The sequence below is a fragment of the Podarcis cretensis genome (assembly GCF_951804945.1).
Source record: "Podarcis cretensis genome assembly, chromosome: 2".
NCBI lineage: Eukaryota > Metazoa > Chordata > Lepidosauria > Squamata > Lacertidae > Podarcis > Podarcis cretensis.
In genome coordinates this window covers 81281490-81304430 of record NC_137171.1, presented here as the reverse complement: position 1 = coordinate 81304430, position 22941 = coordinate 81281490, and the positions used below count along the sequence as shown (strand labels likewise).

The 22941-nt window shown below is 42.5% G+C and overlaps 1 protein-coding gene and 1 long non-coding RNA gene across 3 annotated transcripts in view; both read left to right on the top strand.

Annotated features, from left to right (window-relative positions):
* PHF2 (PHD finger protein 2) overlaps positions 1 to 22941 on the top strand; it is a 117775-nt gene that overhangs the window by 1788 nt on the left and 93046 nt on the right. The window contains exon 1 of one of the 2 annotated variants that reach the window (XM_079964985.1): positions 429 to 1055. The exons of the other annotated variant lie outside the window; for it this stretch is intronic. Coding sequence (XP_079821111.1) covers positions 1006 to 1055 — 50 coding nt within the window. The 5' untranslated portion in view covers positions 429 to 1005. Of the gene's footprint in view, positions 1 to 428; positions 1056 to 22941 lie in introns of those variants that run through there. 2 annotated transcript variants of the gene reach the window in all.
* On the top strand, positions 7408 to 10305 carry LOC307209731. The gene is made up of 3 exons (XR_013835730.1): positions 7408 to 7926; positions 8311 to 8456; positions 8696 to 10305. It is a non-coding gene; the product is annotated as an uncharacterized lncRNA (long non-coding RNA).

The following is a 22941-nucleotide window of genomic DNA, read 5'->3' as shown; positions in this document are numbered from 1 at the left end:
GAGAGGGCGAGCGGTGGCGGGGGTCCCGAGCGAGGCGGCTGAGGGAGAGAGAGAGAGAACGAGCCCGCGCTGCTGGGCTGGGCTTCCCCCGGGAGAGGAGCGGCCAGGCGGGCCAGTGTGGACTCGGGCGCAGCCAAGGAAGGGAATCCCCCGCCGCGCGGGCTGCAGAAGCCCAGAGCTGCTGGCGCCACTTTTGCTTGGGCGCGGAAGGAGCGAGCGAAACGCCAGGAGGACCCGCTCTCGCCCTCCAAAGAGAGAGAGAGGCTTCCTCTCCTCGGCGCCGTGAGGTAGCGCCGCGCTGGGCAGGCGCCCACAGCGGCTGCCACGTCCTCCTGCTGCACTTCGGGTGCCCCTCTTCTGCCTCCCCTCACTTCTTATTTTAAAACATTCCATTTTAAGGGGTGGGAAATGAATCTGCCTCCTCGAAACACGCACACATACACCCCCCCAACCCCCTGCCGCGGGCGGGATCCGCAGGAAAAGGACGGGGGTTGACTGCAGTTCTCTGGGATGGTGGTGGCAGCTTTGGCAGCGTCTCCTCAGCTACATGGAGATCGTTTCAATTCTCCCCGTCCTCAGTTGTTGTGGAATCTGAGACAATGTAACGCGCAGGTTGAACGGGGCGGGGGGGGGGCTGGAAACTTCCCCGGCCACCCGTTCATATCTCTGTCCATCTATCTGATATGTCGAGGGCGAGGGTGAAGAGCCCTCCCTCGCTCCCCCTTCCGTGGTGCTTCTTGTCTGCAATTGTCACTCCACGCCGAGTCGTCCTGATTGCCTGATGGCAGAGCTGATGGTCCTGATCTTTGTGTCTCTCCCTCCGTGGAGGGTTTGTGTGGCAGGAGGCGGGAGGCAGGCGCGTCGTTCATAAATAAAGAAAGAATGAAATAAATGGGAGCTGCAGGCAGGAGGGGGAAAGACTTCAGCCAGATTCCCTCGGAGGTCAGTCTTCTCTTTGGGAGGATGGCGGGGGAAGAAACAAATCTTGCGGATATTACCTGAAGAATGCCTCAGATGGAAGCAAACGCCATTGAAATGTCTTGGGCTTCCTTGCTGTGGGTATGAGCTGCCAAAATTAAGCAATGGTTTTTGGTTTTTTAAATAATTGTTCTCACATGCTGCTCTGTCTCATGCAGATCCGCAGGACTTGAAAATGTTTAATGTTGTCTGGGTTGTTTAAGCTCCGGGTAGGAATTTCGCAGCCTGAGTATGTGAAGGCTTCTGACTGCTTATTTTCCTTCTGACTTGCTGCTCTTGTGAAACTGAACTTCCCTTGCAACTTGGTTCCTGACAGCATCAGAGAAGCTATTAAAGGCAGGTTGGTCCTCTTGCTTACTCAGGTTCAAGGGCAAGGGGAATTGCCTCCCCACTGGGGAATACAGAAGTTTGCTCTAAAGTAACAGTAAGGACCAGTTAGGACAACTTTGCGATTGCTTTCTTGATGTTGCCTTTTGTTTTTGTTTTTTGTTTTTAATTGGCTGTATTAATTTATCTGTCTTATGTTTTTGTCAAGCACTGTGTGCTGTGAATTGTGAAAAGGCCACTGCTGTAGAAATAAGTATATCGCTGTCAACAGAAAACTGATAAGAGGGAAGAACTTGATATGACTGACGTTGGAGCTTATTTAATAGTTAGAAAGCCGTTGTGGGGTAGTGGTTGGCATGTCTGAGATGGAGGGGGGAAACCCAAGTTCAAATCCTTTCCCATTAGCTCACTGGGACAGTCACGATCTTACTCAAAAAATGGTAACTGTTATAGAGTGAGAGGAGTATGTGGTAACCAACCACAGACATGTAAATGTTTGTAGAAGTTTAAGGTATAAATATGCTGTGGTTAAATGTATGGCATTTGTTTGGTCAGGATGATTTTTTTTGGTCATTATTTTACTTGCCTACATTTATCGTTCCCTTCGCCCCCCCCACCTCCTTGCACTCAAGGTAGCAACAATGAGATACAAAAATACAATGCAAACAAATGCATTTTTCCTCCTGAGAAAATCTGTTCCTTCTTATGTTTCTTCTTATGTATGGTGCATTTTCCCTGCTTTACAAAGATAAACAAATCTGGCTTATCCGTTTGGAGGCTGATTATGCAATTGCAAGATGAAAACCTTGAACAAACAGTAAGGCATCAAGGCCAGTGATTGTTACTTGGTGACAACGTGCAAGTGAGCCTTCTATCAGTGATAGCAGCGGCCTTACAAAATTACTTAAGGTAATTTGTGAGGGAGGGACAGTAAAGACCTTCAAATGCTTCTTAAAAATTTGAATGTATCCAGCTTTTCTGGTTTCTTACTCTTTATTTTAATTTTATTTATTTTCGTACTGTTCCATTTTATTTGCAGTATACGGTTGTGTTGTGTTTTTGATAGACTTTATTAAAAGTTGTATTTTTATTGTTTTTATGTATGCTGACAGATTTCATTAAGTGACATAACACGTGTGTGTGTACGGCCTAGTATGTGACTCACTTTTATATTGTGTCCATGATATAATGTTTGATGCTCTCTTCCTGCCACCTTTTAATCCATTTTTAAGGGGTAAGGACAAGAAGGTTGGATACATACAGAGCATATAAGCATATGCGTGACGGAGAAGACATTAGCTGGTCTTCTGTCCAATCCCATCACAAATAGAGGAATGTAGGGGAGTGTTTGCTTGAACCAGTCCCAGGTTACCTGTACAAAAAGGGGGTCTGTTCCCATCATTGTTAATATCTACTTACTTTCCTTTCCTTCCCTTATACTTGTGTGGGCCTATAATGGCATTTATTTGGATAGATAAGCAGAAAATGAATGTGCATGTCCATCCTAAACAAGTCTTGTGTGGAAGAAGACTGAGAAATGAATGTCTGGGTAGCATATACAGTATAAATAAATATGAAGGAAATTGTGCGGTGGCAGATGTTTTTCCCCTTGTGTTTAACTGAAAATCATAAAGATATTAAATAAAAACAACGATGGGATGTTGTTATAGCTCTCTTAACTTATCATAGGAAGCTGCCAGGATAATACTCTGAACACAGGAAGTTGTAAAACCTAATCTGAAGACAAAAAGCTGATGCAATGAAATTTTCTCCAGAGAAAATAATGATATTCTTTTCAGTAGTTCTTCATTAGCTGCTAACATCAAAATTGTGTGTGTGTAAGAAAAAAGTGACATACAATTATAACTAATCTAACTGATGAATGAAAAACTTGTTTGAAAGTATACTTGATTATAGGTTTTCAAAATGTATTCTTCACATGATCTGCAAGTGAATTCAGCATTCTGTTTACATTAATTCTGAAAATACTGTTTGATTTGTTGCTATATGCATATATATTTTAAGCTTTGCTTGTTAGTAGACTTCATAAACTACTACTGTATCAAGGATGAAGTGTGAACATCATAGTGTCAGACAAATACAACGGGAAAATTGTGTAGACTTTTAGGACACACAATTCAGAGCCTGTGGATTTGTGATCTTAGTACTTGTAAATGAAGAGGTTCTTGTCTGTCTCAGGGTGTTGGTCAGGAAAGGTGAAAAGCCACTTGAAAAAATCAGTAAAATTTAGAAAATTTCAAGTAATCTATCCTTTGGCATTTCCAATTTACCAGTTTGAACAAATTAAAACCTTCCAATTCTGATGGAACATTTCTTTACCAGGTTATGTCAGAACAGTCCACGGCATTTAGTTTTATATTTTGGTTTAATACTGGCTTGCAGAGCTGAAATCACTTTGTCAGCACCCAGCTGAACCCCCAAATAACCAATGCAGATTCTGGGTTCAAGGGTCTGTCAATTTTGTAGCAGTTTAATATGACTAAGTCTGATTGAAAGCAATAGGTTTTGAAGTTACGCACGTAGTCAGTTTGTTTTATTTCCATATCTCTTGCATCCTTTCAGAATATTGTCCATATATCAAATGTTCATTCAGCAACCCTTAGCATGGTAGACTGATGTACAATAATGAAGAACATGCACTCTTCAATATGTAATTCATTCTTGACTCAGCATGACTGATGACTAAATATTCATTGATTTTCATAAACCTCTAAGTGCACACATGTTCTTAAAAACAAAAAGAGAGAGTATTACATTCATTAGAAAAATGTAACATGTAGATGTGATAGCTCCAATGCCCAGCTGGTTCTCCTTTGCCTATAAGAAGTCTCCCATTCACTTTCAAGGGAGGAGGAATGCTGCATTTGCAGTAAATCTTCTTCAGTGAAAGGGCTTTCCTGTTTGCAGAAATGCTCCAGTTTTGCATAAGGATGGATATGGGTTTCTGGATTGGTAAATAAGACAATTGTTTCTGATGTGTTAGGGCAGGTCTACACTTAAGGCAGACAATTTGTGCAGTATTGAGAGTTCCTTCTGCACAATCCACAGGCCTTGTAAGGATGTTTAAAAATGTATGTATCTCACATTTTTAAGGGGGAAAGTGTGCTTCAAATTCTTGCGCTCAGAGAGCTAATGCTGAAAATGTGAGGGCAACAACATTAAAGGTTAAAAAAATAATTGGTAAGAAAAATGTAGTTCATTTCAACTCCACTGTGATTTTTGAGTTCACATTTAAAGACTTTTGTAGAGCAGAGTTCAGTGTTCACATTTGACTTCTTGCAACGTAACATGTTGCAAGAGTGCAGCATGTTGTCCTACGTCAATTAAAATGATATGGCAATTACATTATTAGAAACAAAACAATGCAAATAAAGTACTGTATGGCCTTCTGGCTCCAAAACAATGTTTGGACCTAGTACTGGAAGAGTGAGAAACATACTTTAAAAGGGGGGGGGGGTGTTTCTCAGAATGCACACGATTCTGCCAATGTAGTAAAGAATGTATAGTAGCTGAAAGGTTGCCATTTCACATTGATGCATACCTGAACCTTGAGTTCTTCAGAGGCACTTCTCCAGGTGCTCTGACCAAAGGAGATGGAGCTCATGGCTATTAGGGAAAAAGACTTTTTGTTGGTGGTAGTCCAACTATGGAATATTCTCTCTATAGAGGTCTGCCTGGCTCCTGTTTGGGTTCATTTCAGTGCCAGGCCCTTTCACCTGGCTTTTAAAATACCTTTTTAATATTTCAATATTTTAAAATTATGTTTAAATCTAGTGCTTTTATAGCTGATTGTTATATTTTAATATTGATATTTTAAGCAACCTAGATAACACTGTTATTGAGTGGCATATAAATGTGGTATGTAAGTAATTATCATGGGCGTCTTGGTGTCATTCCTACTAAGGAGCAGTTTGGAAAGCTGTATCAGTTTATTTTCTGCAGAGGTTTGATAAGGTGAGATCAGAAAAGCAAAAGCTATTGCATTTTCCATAAGAATCACATACACTGGAATTTAAACCCAAATTAGCACTTTTTGTTGGAAGGTTTTTAAAACTAAAATGTATTACAGTGGTACCTTGGGTTACATACACTTCAGGTTATATATGCTTCAGGTTACAGACTCCGCTAACCCAGAAATAGCGCTTCAGGTTAAGAACTTTGCTTCAGGATGAGAACAGAAATTGTGCTCCGGTGGTGCGGCAGCAGCAGGAGGCCCCATTAGCTAAAATGGTGCTTCAGGTCAAGAACAGTTTCAGGTTAAGTATGGACCTCCAGAACGAATTAAGTACTTAACCCGAGGTACCACTATAGTTGACAATGAGAATCAAGTTCTTTGTGAATTTCATGTGGACTTCCAGCAATTGTAATATTGTATGAGCATAATACTCTTATTACAATATAATCCCAATTAATGCACAATTCCCAATAAGCCAAAAGTCTGCAAATTTAGCTTGATATGCTTTTTCTTTCATGTAAATCAGAAATTCATAGTAACAATAGTGGGGTTTTTTCTCTCTTTTGCAGGTTTTTAGCTTTTGATAAAAATGGCTGTTTAATATTCAGAATGATGGCATAAATATGTGAAATGGATCCTCAGATGGATCTATCCCAGACAGTTGTTGGGCAGGGGACAGGCTTCTAGTCCAAGTGGGAAATTGCACCAGGTCTCATACATACCAGTTCCAGATCCAGGAAGTGAAGTCAGATCAAGCAAAGGTCAAGTCCGCCTAAGCAAGGTCAGCCAAAGGAGAAGTCAAAAGTCTGAAAGTCAAAGAAACAATCTGGGTAGCACCTTTAATAGTTCCAAGGGGATCCTAAACTGGAAGGTAGACTGCTGTTGCATCAACATTTCGCTTCAGTAGGGTGGCAACTTCCTTTGAGCAGCAAGCCCTGCTCCTCTTGAACAGAACCTCTATTCTTAAAGAGGCCCAGTCTGTTTTAGAAAGCTGTGGACTACATGGGGGTGGGTGGGATGGGGGTGGCGACTGTAGTTTTACTGTGGCCCCAGAGCTAGGGCCCTGAGAGTCTAAAGACAGTAATGTGCCCTCACCAGGTGGAGAGACACTGGGTTCATGGGCTCTGCTGCTGCTGGAAATACTGAGGAGGCATTGACGTTACAGTCTGGTTCAGAAAGCATATTGTTCTCCAACACAGATAGATCCACTAAACCCATGTCCAATTTCCCTGAAGATGGGGAGTGACAAGATTGGAAATTGCATCTCACCGTTTTTCACCAAGAAGATCAGTAAAGCCCTATAGAATGTAATCAAATAACAGAAAATGGTGAAACTCACAGTAGCCCAATACAGTGGTACCTCTGGTTACATACTTAATTCATTCCGGAGGTCCGTACTTAACCTGAAACTGTTCTTAACCTGAAGCACCACTTTAGCTAATGGGGCCTCCCGCTGCTGCTGTGCCGCTGCCACACAATTTCTGTTCTCATCCTGAAGCAAAGTTCTTAACCTGAGGTACTATTTCTGGGTAATGGAGTCTGTAACCTGAAGCGTATGTAACCTGAAGTGCATGTAACCTGAGGTGCCACTGTATATAGGACAGTACAAAAGCCTGGTTGCAAAGAGCAGTTATAACTACCCTCCTAAACATAAGCAATGAAGGAGTTATCTGGATTTCCAGAGATGGGAGTTCCAGAGCCTGGGGCCCACCACAGAAAAGGCCCTTCTGAGCATTGTCATGTTGTGAGTAGCTAATGGAACAGGAGAAGGGGTTCTCTTTGGAAGATTTCGGTTCTCAGGCAGGATTATATACAGAAAGGTGGTATTTCAGGTTGTATAGGTAAAAACCGCACTTTGGAAGCAAGTTGGCCCCCAACGTGGTCAGAACACAACCCCTATATTGCACTCACATAAGAAACCTGGCTGCCGTATTGTGGACAACCAGGTCCACAAGGTCTTGTTTCCAAAGGTCTTGAAAAGGCAGTCTATGTAACACATCTTTCAAGCAAGAGGGGACTTAAGGCACGGATCACGGTTGCCAGATCAGAAAATTCCAGAAAGGAATGTAGCTGACACAACATTTTTAACTGTGCAAAGACACTCCTGGCTACAGCTGAGGCCTTCCTGTAGGTATATAGCTGAACTGGGCCAGAGCCACCAGCTGAAGGACATAGCCTGGAACCCCAAAAGAGTGAGGAAGAACCTGCCTGTGAGTTGAGAACTACAGGAAGAGTCTAGTTTGACTTCTAGCAGCAGCAGATTGGCATGCAGCTGCGATGACTAAATATTGTACAGGGCTAATATTAAAAGACTTTATTATTAGCCAAAGAGGAGTGGCAGAAAGAAAGAACATCTTTCTTTGCTCTTGTGGGAACAAGTTGCTCTGTTGTGAGAATGTCTCCAAACATTACACCTCAAAGCCGAGGAAAAACAAGTGATCCAAAGATGTCTTAACATATGTGCAAAAACTTTAAAGAATAGGACAAGTTTGTAGTCAGTTTGGATCTAATGGTAGCAACTTGAAAAACTCTTATAGAAGAGGAAAGTTGATAAAAGACTTTCATTTGAGGCAACAATATCGTTGTTGTTGTTGTTGTTGTTGTTATATTTATTACCCACTCTTCACCAGACGGTCCTAGAGAAGGTTAAAAAGGTAAAGGTACCCCTGCCCGTACGGGCCAGTCTTGCCAGACTCTGGGGTTGGTGCGCCCATCTCACTCAAGAGGCCGGGGGCCAGCGCTGTCCGGAGACACTTCCGGGTCACGTGGCCAGCGTGACATCGCTGCTCTGGCCAGAGCCAGAGCCAGAGCCAGAGCCGCACACGGAAACGCCATTTACCTTCCCGCTGGTAAGCGGTCCCTATTTATCTACTTGCACCCGGAGGTGCTTTCGAACTGCTAGGTTGGCAGGCGCTGGGACCGAGCAGCGGGAGCGCACCCCGCCGCAGGGATTCGAACCGCCGACCTTTCGATCGGCAAGTCCTAGGCGCTGAGGCTTTAACCCACAGCGCCACCTGCGTCCCGAGAAGGTTACAGCAATATAAAATACAGCATTAAAAGGAGTTTAAGGCAAATGACTATTACAACTAGAATGGGTCCTAAAATATAGATCTGTGTCTCAAGTGTCAAAGGGCAAGGCAAAGTGATGCATCTTCAGCATACAGTGGTACCTCAGGTTAAGTACTTAATTCGTTCCGGAGGTCCGTTCTTAACCTGAAACTGTTCTTAACTTGAAGCACCACTTTAGCTAATGGGGCCTCCTGCTGCTGCCGCACCGCCGGAGCACAATTTCTGTTCTCATCCTGAAGCAAAGTCCTTAACCCAAGGTAATATTTCTGGGTTAGCGGAGTCTGTAACCTGAAGCGTATGTAACTTGAAGCGTATGTAATCTGAGGTACCACTGTATGGTGAAAGCAATGAGGTTCCAGACAATCTCTGTGGGAAGGAAATTCCATAACCCAGTGGCTGCCGTGGAGAATGTTCTCTTCTAAATCCTCACCCCGCCACCAACCAAAAGGTTGAGGGCAGTGGAACTATCTAAACTATTTACAGGAATTAAGTTTATACTACTGTTTCCCTCTTGACTATGATGCTGACTGATCAGAGGATCATAAAAGCAGAATAATATCTTCCCCCTCCAGCTGCCCTTCCAAATTTTAATGCATATTTTCTCTACGTTTCTGCTCCCAATGAGAAAATATTTTCAAAAGAGGGATATTGTGCAATGTTACATTTTGTTTTGTTTTTGAAATTAATTTTGTTTTTCAAAATACAAATTACTTTATACACCAGGATAGGTGTGGTTGCGAATCCTGAAAAACAAAATGTGCTTTTAATGTGTTTTTTTAAAGTTTTTTTTTATGTGAAGTTGGCTTCTGCAGTAAAGTACACTTGAAACCCTGGACTGCTGTCTGGAGCAGCCTTTGCCTACCTTCTTACAGCTTGCAGACCACTGGTCATGCTGCCTGGGGCTGATGGGAGTTACATCCCAAAATATCTGACAGCAGCAGGTTGCAGAAGGCTGCCCTAGCCTCTGTGGTCTTCATGTGGTCTTGCAATACTAGACCAGAGACTATGGGTTGTATCCAATGTGTACAAGCAAAATGCCGCTCACAGAATTGGACTTCCCAGTCCTCTTTCTATTTTTCAGTGTGCAACCTCCCCCCAAATCTGCCCAATGGAATTCACCCTCTGGAACCAATTTTGCTGGGTGTACAGGGGGTGGATAGGAGAGGCGAGGAGAGTGGAAGTCTGTTGTTCAAGTGGAATAATAGCTTTGGATACGACGTTAGGACTTTAAAAGGTGCAGTTATGTTCTATCTCTCTCTCTCTCTCAGCTTTATTGTGGTCCATAGACCCAAAATACACAGTACAACAACAATATAGATCAACAGTTATTAAGCTGTAAGAGCAGCCTCGCTAGCCAACAGAGAAGCTTAGTATGTTCATACTGTTGACATGACTGGTGTAAGTATTCCCATTTCAATGAATAGTAGTCTATCTCTTATGGTTAAAAGGTGAGCTGATGCAATGGGTGGAAAGCAAAACTCTTGTCAACTTTCATTTACTAGCCTTGGGTAATGTATCAATTCTACCAATCACAGTGGCGCCTTCATATTTAGAAATATGTATCCAGAGACCCTTCTGAGGGAAGTGTGGAGGGTGGCAATGTGAAAAGGGAGATTTTCATTAGTGGCTCCCCATTTGTTGAATGTTCTTTCCAGGGAAATACAGTGCTGTCAGATTTCAGGTGCTTCGTTAAAACATTCCTGTTTACAAAATCCTTTGGTTGTTAACTGTGATTATATGGCAGAATGATTCTGGCCTGTTTGTGGTGTTCGTATTTTTTCTGGGTGGGGCAGGATTTGCCCTTTTTATAATAATTGATGAGCACTTTTTCAACAAAACTTTAATTTGCATTTGCTATGCTGTAAGCAGTGTATATTCTGCAGGATCTGTAAGTCACTTTGAGATTTCCCTGTGTGCAGAAATGATATAAATAAAAACAATGTTTTGTCATCAAATATGTATTTAAGTATTTATTAAAACGCAAACTTTTGTACAGCTTTTCTTTTTTTTACTAACAGATTAAATGCGGAAAAGGAACAGTATGAATAAATACATGCCAAATTGGCACGGACCAGGAAGAACTGGCCATCCCAGGTGTGAAGTTTGAGGATGTCATTGTAAAACATCTGGCCTACCAGGCATGATATCATTCTAGTTAGTCTGGCTGCCACTGTGGTATCTGTGGCCAAATATGTCAATCTTGGATTGGCCTTTCTTCTCAAATATGTACTAACAAACAAAACTCATTTGTCATTTTGATAGGAGACACAATTATAATAGCATAATAAATAGGGTGCCATAAAGTAGAAAGGAAGTTACTTACACCTGAAGTGTAAACAAACCAAAGAGGACAGAGTTTATGTTTTGTGGCAAACTCTCAAAAGTACAATTGCAGCAAACTGCACATACAGCAAAGGGCCATGTTAATGCCATCTTATCCATTTTCTGGTTTCATTTTGATTGGCTCAGTCCCAAGATCATAACTCTGCTCCTTGGCAACAGTTATGATTATGGAAGTTTCCCTCTTCAGGGAAAGTTGCTCTGGACAGTGTTGTGGTTTCTTCACCTTGTACCTTCTTTTTAAAAAATGCAAATCAGCTTTAGTATGATAATGGTTTTATAATCCATTATTATTGTTGTTGCAGCAGCAGTATATTAAATATAGTATCTTGGACAAATGAGATCTCATAGGAAACATGTGCATACTGAAAGTACTGTACTTCCCTGTAGTTTGGCAGAGACTTAAAATAGCTGTTAAATGACAAGCTAATGTGATCTTAAGAACACATGTCAGACATTGCTAGTTCTTATTATGCATTCTATGAGAGTCAATATATCCAGATGCAATTGCACTTTCTGGAGAGCTGCTTCAAACAGGATGTCATTACTTGCTATGTGCAATTTTAATGTATTAGAGACTTTTTAAAATGCTGGGAGTTCTTTAACATGAGAAGATTATGAAAAAGATTATATCCTCCCACATATTCTTCTATGCATCATGGAAGAAAACAGGTAATGCAAAAAGAAAAAAGAAAAATTGGGGCTAAATTAACTATTGATTACTGAGGTATATGATGATTTGAACCACCATTCTGGGTATATTTGCTTCACATGCATTTTGGCAGCTGAAAGTTGCCAGGAAACATGTGTGAGAAGTGAATTTTTCCATTACAGGTGCTAAAATAAAAGCAATTTTCCAATATAACCATTTGCCCTTTAATGCCTGTGGAAAGTGCAAGTACAAACATATGATCTGTAAAGCAGCAGGTAGATCATACGGTTGCACACATGCTGTGCTGCAAGCCTATACAGTGCTACCTCGGGTTATATACGATTCAGGTTACATATGCTTCAGGTTACAGACTTCGCTAACCCAGAAATAGTGCTTCAGGTTAAGAACTTTGCTTCAGGATGAGAACAGAAATTGTGCTCCGGTGGCACGGTGGCAGCAGGAGACCCCATTAGCTAAAGTGGTGCTTCAGGTTAAGAACAGTTTCAGGTTAAGAACGGACCTCCAGAACAAATTAAGTACTTAACTCGAGGTACCACTGTATAATATTCCAAATAAATAAATAGGACCTTGCATCAGAGAGCAGGCCTACTATTTCTGGTAGATTTGTTTGACTGAGCAGTGATGAGGCCTGGGTAGACCTGGTATCCAAAAACCTCATACCCCAAGTCTACCCCTTCGTGGGTTATTGATGAGTAAATCAGCCACCTATCTACAGGCAGACCTGACATCCAAACAACATATTTCCACTCCATGGTTTCCTCCATTCTTGCCCTGTCTTTCTTTATCTCCTTTATACGCCAGCATGGTGTAGTGGTTAAGAGCGGTGGACTCGTAATCTGGTGAACCAGGTTCGCTTCCCCACTCCTCCACATGCAGCTGCTGGGTGACCTTGGGCTAGTCACACTTCTCTGAAGTGTCTCAGCCTCACTCACCTCACAGAATGTTTGTCATCATCATCATAGACTTTTATTGCACTAGCCATAGGCCATGGCATCATTCAGAAAAATAACAAAAGGAAAAACAGCAAAAACCATAAAAATCATCAGGCACCACACATACAATATAAACCACGGTCACAACTACTAAGATTGTTTGTTACATAAAATAGAATAGCAGAAGATTCTCTAGTAAAATGTGCCAAATTAAATATCCGAATCCCCTTTTCAGAGTGTTTGTTGTGGGGGAGGAAGGGAAAAGGAGATTGTTAGCCTCTTTGAGACTCCTTAGGGTAATGATAAAGTGGGATATCCAAACTCCTCTTCTTCTCTAGCCCATTGTACTGCTGCTGCAGTTGACTTCACAGTCCCATTACCACTGCATTTCCCTTAAAAAATGCCACCACCAAGCACACACACAAATGCAGAAGTAACAACAATGGACAACACTTCACAATTGCCATTCACTCCCTTCTCACTCGCTTCAGCAATATGTGCATGGGAACACTGGGTTGCTTTGCAGGCCTGGCATAGACCACACCCTCTCAGCCATTCCTGCCCCCCACAATTTGGGTAGAACAGTGGAGGAAGCTTTCTGTCTTGGCATCAACAGAGCAATTTTTAAAATGTTGGCAAACTCAGAATAAAACCACATTTTTAATGCAATGTGTTAGAAAGATTGTGAGGGTGGGACCTGAACCAATAGATTCAATTGACAAGAAAGGAAATTCTCACTAAATACTAGGAATAACTTTCTGGTGGTAAAAAAAACCTATCCAACAGTGGATGGCCACCGGTCAGGGATTCCCTAGCTGTGATTACTGCATTGCAGGGGGTTGGACCAGATGACTGTTGGGGTCCCATATTATGAATTAGTTTTTGTACTATGTTACAAATCAAGCGCTGCTAGGAGTTGTTTCTTTTTATTTCCCAGTGTATTTCTTATCAATAAAAAAATTGGTGTGGCACGATCAAGTTTTCATTCTGAAAGTGTGGCCCAGAGAGGAAAGTTTGAGAAACCACTGTAGCAACTTCTGTGGTCTAATGAGACCCAAATCTTGCTGAGCCCAATGGGATTTACTCCCAGGTTAAGAGGACATAGGATTGCAACCTGCTTCCTTTACACTGGGGGGAGGCTGTTTCAGTAATGCACAAGCACTTTACCTCCTTGCTTGCTTGTCCAAGGGATATAAAATGTCTATCTCCAGTGATCAGGCACCAGTCTAAATGTACCATGGCATTGGCAGGCCTTTGATTGCAAGATTACGCTGCTCTGCAGAGCCTGGATTATCATGACGCCATCAGAAAAATAATCGCATGAAGGCAAGGGCACATCCTGAGATAATGTCAGCAGAATTCCAGGACTTGGAAGCACAGGTGTGAATGATAGTTCACACGTACCTATTTTTGCAATTTTAAAAGTTGGAAGTATTATGTCGTGGTTAGTGTGTGTGGCTGGGGTGAGCTTTCCTCTTCACTTTTATGAATGGAAAAAAGGCATTTTGCACCACTTCTGCTGCAAAGTAGAATGCTAGATCGTCCCCTTTAAATACCAGTAATTGAATACCCAACTAAGAGGGAATCAGTTACTTCCAACGTTATAACTCAATAGTTTTGCAGTTATAAAGACCTTTTTGCAAGTCTACTTTCAGGATGCTGGTGGTAATTCTGCCTTAATAATTATTTTTACTACATAGGGTGTTTGTTTTTTAAATGATTGCTGTAGTGCAGGCTCTCCTCTGCCTAAAAAATAACGAGAAAAAAAGATCAGTTGGAAAACACCACAGTTTGATCCATGCTAATGGGCAATAACATTGGGATAACAAGCATATTGTAGGTGTACGGATAAAGTGAGCATATCAGTGGTCATTATGAAGTAGGTCCCATTGAGCTCAGCAGATGTGACTTCTGAGCAGGCATGAATAGGATTGCTCTGTTAATCAGTGTGTGTGAAATAACATATTCATATTTATTTTTCATCAATTTGGTAAATGTTCACGAGTCTGCAGATGACTGAAACAGTTGAGGCAAACCACAATTTACTTTAGGATGGACAAGCAAAACACAATCATGTGCATCTCAAGGGCATCATTCAGTTATTAATGACAGTGCATGTTCCTAGGCATTTCTGATCTCATTGTCTTCCGCGTGCTTATTGCATTTTAGTGTAATGCCTTGTTAAGAAATATTTAGGGAGCTGCATGTCAGCTTGAAGGAAATGAGTGCTGCAGACATGAGCGGCAATCTTTAAGGGTAAATAGATTTAGAAGTGCACAGAGAAAGAGAAGGAAAGCTGGAGTATATTTCATAATCAGATTAATACACATTAGTACTAGGCATGGTTTTTTATACAGCAAAAGATGTAACTAATGGATGTGGTCATTTCTTAAGAACCCTCCTGATATCATATTCTGTGTGTGTTCCCGCTGCACAGGTTGGTATGGGGAAGTCTCAGGTGTTCACGCTATCTTTCCTGCTCTCTCAACAAACAGGTGAATAAAAAAAGAAGCTCACTCTTGTGTAAGGCATGAAAACGCTGTGATATTTGCTTTGCTAAAGAGGGAGCAATGAATTGCATTGGGTGCCTTAAATGTTACTGCCGTGTAGTTCGTTGCTCAAGCTAATTTCAGAAAATTCATTAGATGCTTTTTAGTTGAATAATTTAAAGCCACAGGTTGCACATTTCCAGGCAGAAACACAGCATATTTGAGTACACCGTGTTTAGTCTGAAAATGGAAAAAAATATGTTCAGGGGCCTCTTAGAGGCATGCTTTGAAGTCTTTGCTCCTAAGATAAGGCAGGTCAAAATACAGTAAATAAATTAAAGAGACAATATGTATTTGCACTGCTGCTGAGCCTGATGATACAAGGATGAGAATGTTTGCTGTTTCTAGAAGCAGAAAAATTCTGCACAGTAAGGAGATTGGGTCTCCAATTTTGGAAATATTGTATGAGGCAACATTGCATTGTGTGTGCCAGGTGCATGAGGGGTCTGGAGGACTGATACATTATAGTTATGGGCCACCTGTTCAGTATTCCTGGGGGTGACTAGAAATGTGTATTAACTAAGTCAATGGCATTGTCAGGTGGTCAATTTCGTATTGTCAGTAGGCCTATGGGCAAAGATCTTTAAATGCAGGTGCATACTTCTCACCTTATTAGCTTAATGTTTCTTAGTCATGTTCACCATCTGGTTTCTGAACAAAAAACCAACAAACAAAGCCCATGGCACTTTATAGTTCTTTAATACGCACTGCTGCTATGAATAGAAATCATTGTTTCACTTCACTTTGCATTATTAAGCTCGCTCTCTGTAACTTTCAATAGCATTCCATAATTCCATTTCTCCTTGCTATATATATATATATATATATATATATATATATATATATATTTATTAACGATATATAGCACAAAGAGTGATAATACAGTTTAATCAAGGATGAAAACATGTACTATACCCAGGTCTTATTTATAAAACAGTTTGCCTTCCCATTTAAAGAGCTCTCAAGGCAACGTGCATAAGATTGCAAGGCGACGTCATGCACAGCATTCAGATGCACCCTTTTCAGAAACAGCATAAGGTTGTAGTTTTGTGGCAGAGCACATTACTGCATGCAAAAGGTTCCATTTTTAATTAATGGCATCTCTAGGCAGGTCTGGGAAAGATCCTGTCTGAAATGCAGAACAGCCACTAAAATAGATGGGCCAATACTCTGAGTCAGTGTAAGTTTGGCTGCAAGAGCCAGACTGCTACCAGAAGCCTTGTGTCAAATCTTGCAGAAAATCCAGTTCCAATGAATTATTTGCACTTGTATAATATCCATTATGCACCCACTACCACCATAACTATACCCAGTGATAGTTAACACTAGTATGTCAATGCATGCACGCTACTGCTTGTGCAAAACTCTCACACTTCTTGCACTAACCTATTAGGTATTCTTACCTAAGATAGCATTCTATATTCCTAGAGGAGTCGTTACGGCTAATTAATATATTTCATCCAAGGTTCTTGGTTCACATCCATTACTATTGTTGTCCTTGTTGTTCTTGTTGTTATTCAGTCAAGTCACTTGGAAGCCTATCAATTATTACCAATAATACTATTTATTTGACATATTTGAGCCTGCTTTTAGGGTCAAGCTCTCCAAAGGGGTTTTCCAACATATAAATTCACAATACCAATCTTTAAAAGTTTGAAACTTTGCAAAAAAATTCAATGCATTAAAAAACTAGCAGCAACAATATTGCTAATTGCAAAACCCAGTCAGCCCAGACAAACACGCCCTGCATCTTATATGCTCTGAAGGCACCTGAGACCACTATCCTCCTGAAGCCAAGCCATCCGGGTCTGGTCCATGCCTGGTAGAGTGACCACCTGGGAACCACATATTCTATACCTTGGGTTCCATAATGTGCTCTCCCCGATTTGAAAAATCAAGAGATCGGTCCCATTCACACCTCCTACCCATCGGGCTGGGCTGTCCAACTACAGTGCTACCTCGGGTTACATACGCTTCAGGTTACAGACGCCGCTAACCCAGAAATAGTGCTTCAGGTTAAGAACTTTGCTTCAGGATAAGAACAGAAATCGTGCTCCGGTGGCGTGGCAGCAGCAGGAGGCCCCATTAGCTAAAGTGGTGCTTCAGGTTAAGAACAGTTTCAGGTTAAGAACGGACCGCCGGAATGAATTAAGTACTTAACCGGAGGTACCACTGTAATTCTAGGGCTGTGTAGCCTATCATAGATAGAACTGAAGCTAGAAGGAACTGCTAGAGAGTGCATGCCAGTTGCTGGAATTCAAATTTAGGCCTGAACGTTAATTAACTGAATGAGTCTTGCATCAGACCTTGCCATCATATGCAGCTGCCTCTTTGGGCGAGGCCACCTGTCTCACTGTGTACTATTACACAGCTTTTGTGGTGCAGTCGGATGTCTTCATCACCCATTCACGCAACCACGCCAGTTCACTCTGCTTTTAAGTTTTGTTCCGTACGTCATGTAGTTTACAGAGGCCTTTAGAAGGATTGTCACTCACTTTAAAAAAAAGTAAAAAATACAAGCAGTCATCTTGGCCAATTCAGTTGGCAGAAAGCACCACTCCTGCAAGGGGAGAGGATGTGTTTTGGATCCAACATGTTGTGGAAGTAGCATACTGATCTCAGTGGGGTGATGGGGCCTGCCTAGTCTCTTGAGCAATTTCTTCCACTTGGTAAGCAGAACAGAACTGACAAGCTGCAGTGCGGAGCCACTGCAATAGAGAACATTTGCAGAAGATGTTTTTTGCTGCCGTATACCTTTCAGAATGGTAGCAGGTCTGTATGTGGCTACAGCACCAAGAGCCCCCCCCCCAAAGTCAATATGGTTAGGAAATGGCCACTCAAGGGAGGAATATATCTCTTCTTAAATCACACAGAGAATGCATTGTATGCAATAGGATTGGAGTGTTGTTACTCTCTCCCTTAATTCCCCCCCCCCCTTCTGAACGCTTTTATTGCAAAGCTAGTTCCTTTGCATTTTAAACTGGGGTGGGGGATGGTGACAAGAAGAGTTAAAAAAAAGCAGGAGGAAGGAAAACAGTATTGGGGGATCTAATAATACACTCTGTGCTGTTTTATCATTACCCCTGGGAACAATTATTCCTCAACATTTTTTAAAATAAAAAGTGTGCCCGTTTGTGCACAGTGCAATTTTGAATGTTCATTTCTACACCTGTGTTGTGTTAGCTAAATTAGCATTTACATGTAATATTCTTTTAAAAGAGATGTTAACATGAAACATATTTAGAAATGTGCTTATAGCCTCAAATAATTACACAGTCACTTCAATGCTAGATTGACTAAAAATGTTACAAATTTGGTTAAAATTGTAAGATATTCAGGTACAGAATTTTACCATTTCTCAGTGAAATGAATACTTTTATATAGGAGTAATATAAACAGCTTTCTATACAGATAAACACATCTTTTCCTAAATGAATGCTTGTATGTTTCAACTTTTTTGTGGGAGACATTTACCTATTGATTTAAGTCACCTTGGTCTGTTTGCATAAAACTGTTACTGTGAATCAGTCCACATATATACTGTGTGCTGCTGACAGCCCTGACATAGCATTATGGGTTTGTAAGCATAATGTACACAGATCCAATAATTTGGGAGGTAAGAGAGGCTGCCCAAACATGTTGTTGTTGTTGTTGTTGTTGTTGTTGTTGTTGTTGTTGTTGTTGTTATTTATTAAATTTGTATACTTCCCTATACCTGCTGGTCTCAGGGCAGTTCATCATCATAATTTATTTATACCCTGCCCATCTGGCTGGGTTTCTCCAGCCACTCTGGGCAGCTCCCAACAGAATATTAATAATAATACAGTTGTACAGTACCTTGGTTTTCGAACGGTTCCATTCGACTTCTGAAAACTTTCGAAAACCAAGGTTCAGCTTCTGATTGGCAGCAGGAGCTTCCTGCACGCAATCGGAAGCTGTGGAAGGCAGCCAAGTCAGATGTTCGGGTTCCAAAGAACATTCACAAACTGGAACACTTACTTCTGGGTTTGCGGCATTCAGGAGCCAAAATGTTCGAGTCACAAGGCATTTGAGAACGAAGGTATGATTGTAATAAAAAAAGCGACAAAACATCAAGCGATAAAACACCAGACATTAAAAACTTCCCTAAACAGGGCTGCCTTCAGATGTCTTCTAAAAATCAGATAGTTGTTTATTTCCTTGACATCTGATGGGAGGGCGTTCCACAGGGTGGGGGCTACTACCAAGAAGGCCCTCGCAATATAAAAACACAAAATACATAATCAAAACAGAAATAAAAACAGCCCAATAACACATTTTAAAAGGGCACTGGATGTCAAGCAGCCAAAGGCCTGGTTAAAGAGGAACATTTTTGCTTGGTGCCTAAAGGTGTATAATGAAGGTGCCAAGTGAACCTCCCTGGGGAAAGCAAAGCTCCTCAGGTGTAGATGCTCTGCTGGTAATATTCCCACTGGTGATAAGGCTTAAAACTGTGGTGTGGGATCTGTATGAGCCTAACCCACCTTGTTGCCTTGACATAGCCCCCTAGGCAGGCCCTTAATTATACCAACCCTGGAACAGGCACATTTAATTCCCTCCTGCTCTTCACATGGGACAAAAAGTAATCTTTTAAGAAAAGACCATCACAAATCCTCCCCTCCCACATCTTTTGCCCTGGCAGCACCAATCCAACAAGGCTAAGGATATAGCACCAAACATGGATCTATCTCTCCAACCTCACACTCGCCCTGGTTTATAGGGGAGTGAGGATTGCTCTGCCCTGCCGATAACTACCGTATTTTTTGCCCCATAGGACGCACCGCCCTATAGGACGCACCTAGTTTTTTGGGGGAGGAAATAAAGAAAAAATTTTATTTCCCGCCCCAGGCAAGGGGCTGGCGCAGGGGAAGCCCGAGCTTCCCCCGACCCCAGCCCCCAGAAGAGCCTGCTATCTGCAAGCCTAGGGAGCCGCGCCGGTCTCCCCAGGATTGCGGACAGCTGTGCGAAGCCCGGGCGCGCTGAGGCTTCCCAATGCAGGCAGCTCTGCGCAACCCTCCGGAGCCCGGCGCAGCTTGGCGCCGGGCTCTGGAGGGTCGCGCAGAGCTGTGCGGACCCCGGGAGGGCAGGCAGCTCTGCGCGACCCTTCGGAGGCCAGCGCGGCTTGGCGCCGGGCTCCGGAGAGTCGCGCAGAGCTGCGCGGAGCCCGGGAGCGCAGGCAGCTCTGCGCGACCCTTCGAAGGCCGGCGCGGCTTGGCGCCGGGCTCCGGAGCGATGCGCACAGCTGCGTGGACCCTGGGAGGGCAGGCAGCTCTGCGCAACCCTCCGGAGGCCAGCGCGGCTTGGCGCCGGGCTCCGGAGGGTCGTGCAAAGCTGCGCGGACCCCGGGAGGGCAGGCAGCTCTCCGCGACCCTCCAGAGGCCGGCGCGGCTTGGCGCCGGGCTCCGGAGGGTCGCGCAGAGCTGCGCGGACCCTGGGAGGGCAGGCAGCTCTGCGTGACCCTCCGGAGGCCGACGCGGCTTGGCGCTGGGCTCCGGAGGGTTGCGCAGAGCTTCCTGAAGCCTGGAGAGCGAGAGCCTCTCGCTCCCCGGGCTTCAGTGAAAGCCTGTATTCGCCCCATAGGACGCACCTACATTTCCCCTTCATTTTTGGAGGGGAAAAAGTGCGTCCTATAGGGCGAAAAATACGGTAGTTGGACAACATGCAGTGATGCAAGCTATGAACTGTCAAGCAATGGTCTTTTTGCTGGAATTATGTATAGCTACAGTTATTAATGTGTTTGTCTTGATTTTAGTTAATATCTAATCTCTGGTGGGAAGTATAAATTTATCTCTTTTAGGCACAAAACTTTCCCTTTTGTTCAGAAAAAGTTATGCCGTTAATTTTCCACTCTTGAGAAAATCATTATTCAGTCCAGTGGGATATTTTCCTACATTTTCCTCACAGCTTTTGAGGATTGGCAAACTAAAGCTGCATTGTTTCCAGTTGAGCAATGCATAACCAATCTCTGCCTCTGCTAGTCAATTACTGAATTGTAAAGACGAATGAAAATGCTACTTTCATATTATATGAGTCAGTCGTAGCTACTTTCTATTTAGGTCATAAGATTTTGGGCATTGTGCTTTTTCTCTTCTAATTGTAAAATGACTAGTTCTATTAATATTAATAATAATAATATGAGTGGTTAGTACTGAATTAGCTCACAAGACCAGGGATATAGGATCCAGTGACTTTCTGAGAGGAAACCTGTTGCTGTCTGCAGCATCAGTCCAAATGTTGGTTTCCGATCAGGAAACCTCAGCAGCCAGGGAAGATGGACAGTCCTTGTGAAAAAAATTTAACGGAAAAAAAATACACCACTCCCAGCCACTGCACAAAAAACAAGGTAAGCTCAGCCCACAAACACTGGACTAATGCACCCTGAAAATGAAGCAGAAAAACAGAAACCTCTTTTGTAAGGGAAGAAGATTTCCACAAAATTAGAGGACGGGTTTTGACACAGCACTTAGTGGAAGCTCTGAAATGGACCAACAAATTCACATTAAGGTTGTAGTCCTGTACTTACTGTAGAAGTAAGCTCAGTTGTACTCAGACATGTACAGTGGTACCTCGGGTTACATACACTTCAGGTTACATACGCTTGAAATTACACACTCCGCTAACCCAGAAATAGTGCTTCAAGTTAGGAACTTTGCTTCAGGATAAGAACAGAAATCGGGCTCCAGTGGCACGGCAGCAGGGGGAGTCCCCATTAGCTAAAGTGGTGCTTCAGGTTAAGAACAGTTTCAGGTTAAGAACAGACCTCCGGAACGAATTAAGTACTTAACCCGAGGTACCACTGTATAGGATTGCCCTGGAAGGCTGCAATCAGATATTTGTCTCCTTGGCTGGGAAGTCTTTATTTGTTATTTTCAAGTTTGTGTGCGTAGGATTGCACTGCAATGCAATTGATCATCTGGGTTTGACTTGTACAGAAGTAGGATCCAAACGTGTTTTGAGCAATGGGTGCCTGCTTCCTCAAACGCCATGCCCCTTGATCGACTGCCTCAGCTATTACTGATGGTTCTTGTAGATGATTTTTCGTCTTCAAAATGGTGAAGCAGTTACCATTCCTACTGGCACCTTTCGCTTTATCTGCTGTACAGGTAGTGAACAGTAAAATCAGTGACAATGCAATTGGGCTGATAATAATAATAATAATAATGGCGGTAATCAGTCCTGGCATAGAACTTTTCTTTTTAATAGTGCAGTTGATGTTCCAGTCCTGTGTTTGAGGAAAGCAGCTGTTTGTTTTATACAAGAGCCCATCTTAATGTCTGGCCAAGAGGCAGCATTTTCCTCGGCTTCAGCTGCAGCTGTTTGCCTGCTTCCATGAGCCCATGACATGAAGTGGCTGTGCCACTGCAGAGAGCTGCGATTAGAGCTGTGATCACACTCCAGTTTATTGCACACTCGCTTGTGTTTCCAGCACTGGGTCTTTAATGGATGCTTTCCTGAATGTATGTATCCTGTACTTAATTTATGTACTTAAGTTATGTATCCTGTACTTAATTATACTTGTATGCTGTCTGAGGCCTTGTTCCTCAAACCAGCTTCAGTCTGGCTGGAATCCTTAAGCCATTCCTAATTTGTCTTTAGCAAAGGTGTGAACACCTTGGAGTACGGTGAAGACATCCCTGCTTGCCAACTCTCCCTGGTGTGCACACAAACAGAAACCAATTGAAGTCATGCTAGGTATATTATTATTATTATTATTATTATTATTATTATTATTATTATTACTCCACTCATCTGGCTGGGTTTCCCTAGCCATTCTGTGAGGCTTCCAACAGAATATTAAAAACACTATAAAACATCAAGAAGACAGGAGTGCCTGGCGTGCTGTGGTCCATGGGGTCACGAAGAGTCGGACACGACTAAACGACTAAACAACAACAACAACAACAATAAAACATCAAACAATAAAAACTTTCCTAAACCTTCAGATGTCTTCTAAAAGTATGATAGTTGTTTATTTCCTTGACATCTGATGGGAGGGTGTTCCACAGGGTGGGCACCACTACCGAGAAGGCCCTCTGCCTGGTAAACATTGGGGGGGGGGGAGGGAGAGCTGTGAAATGT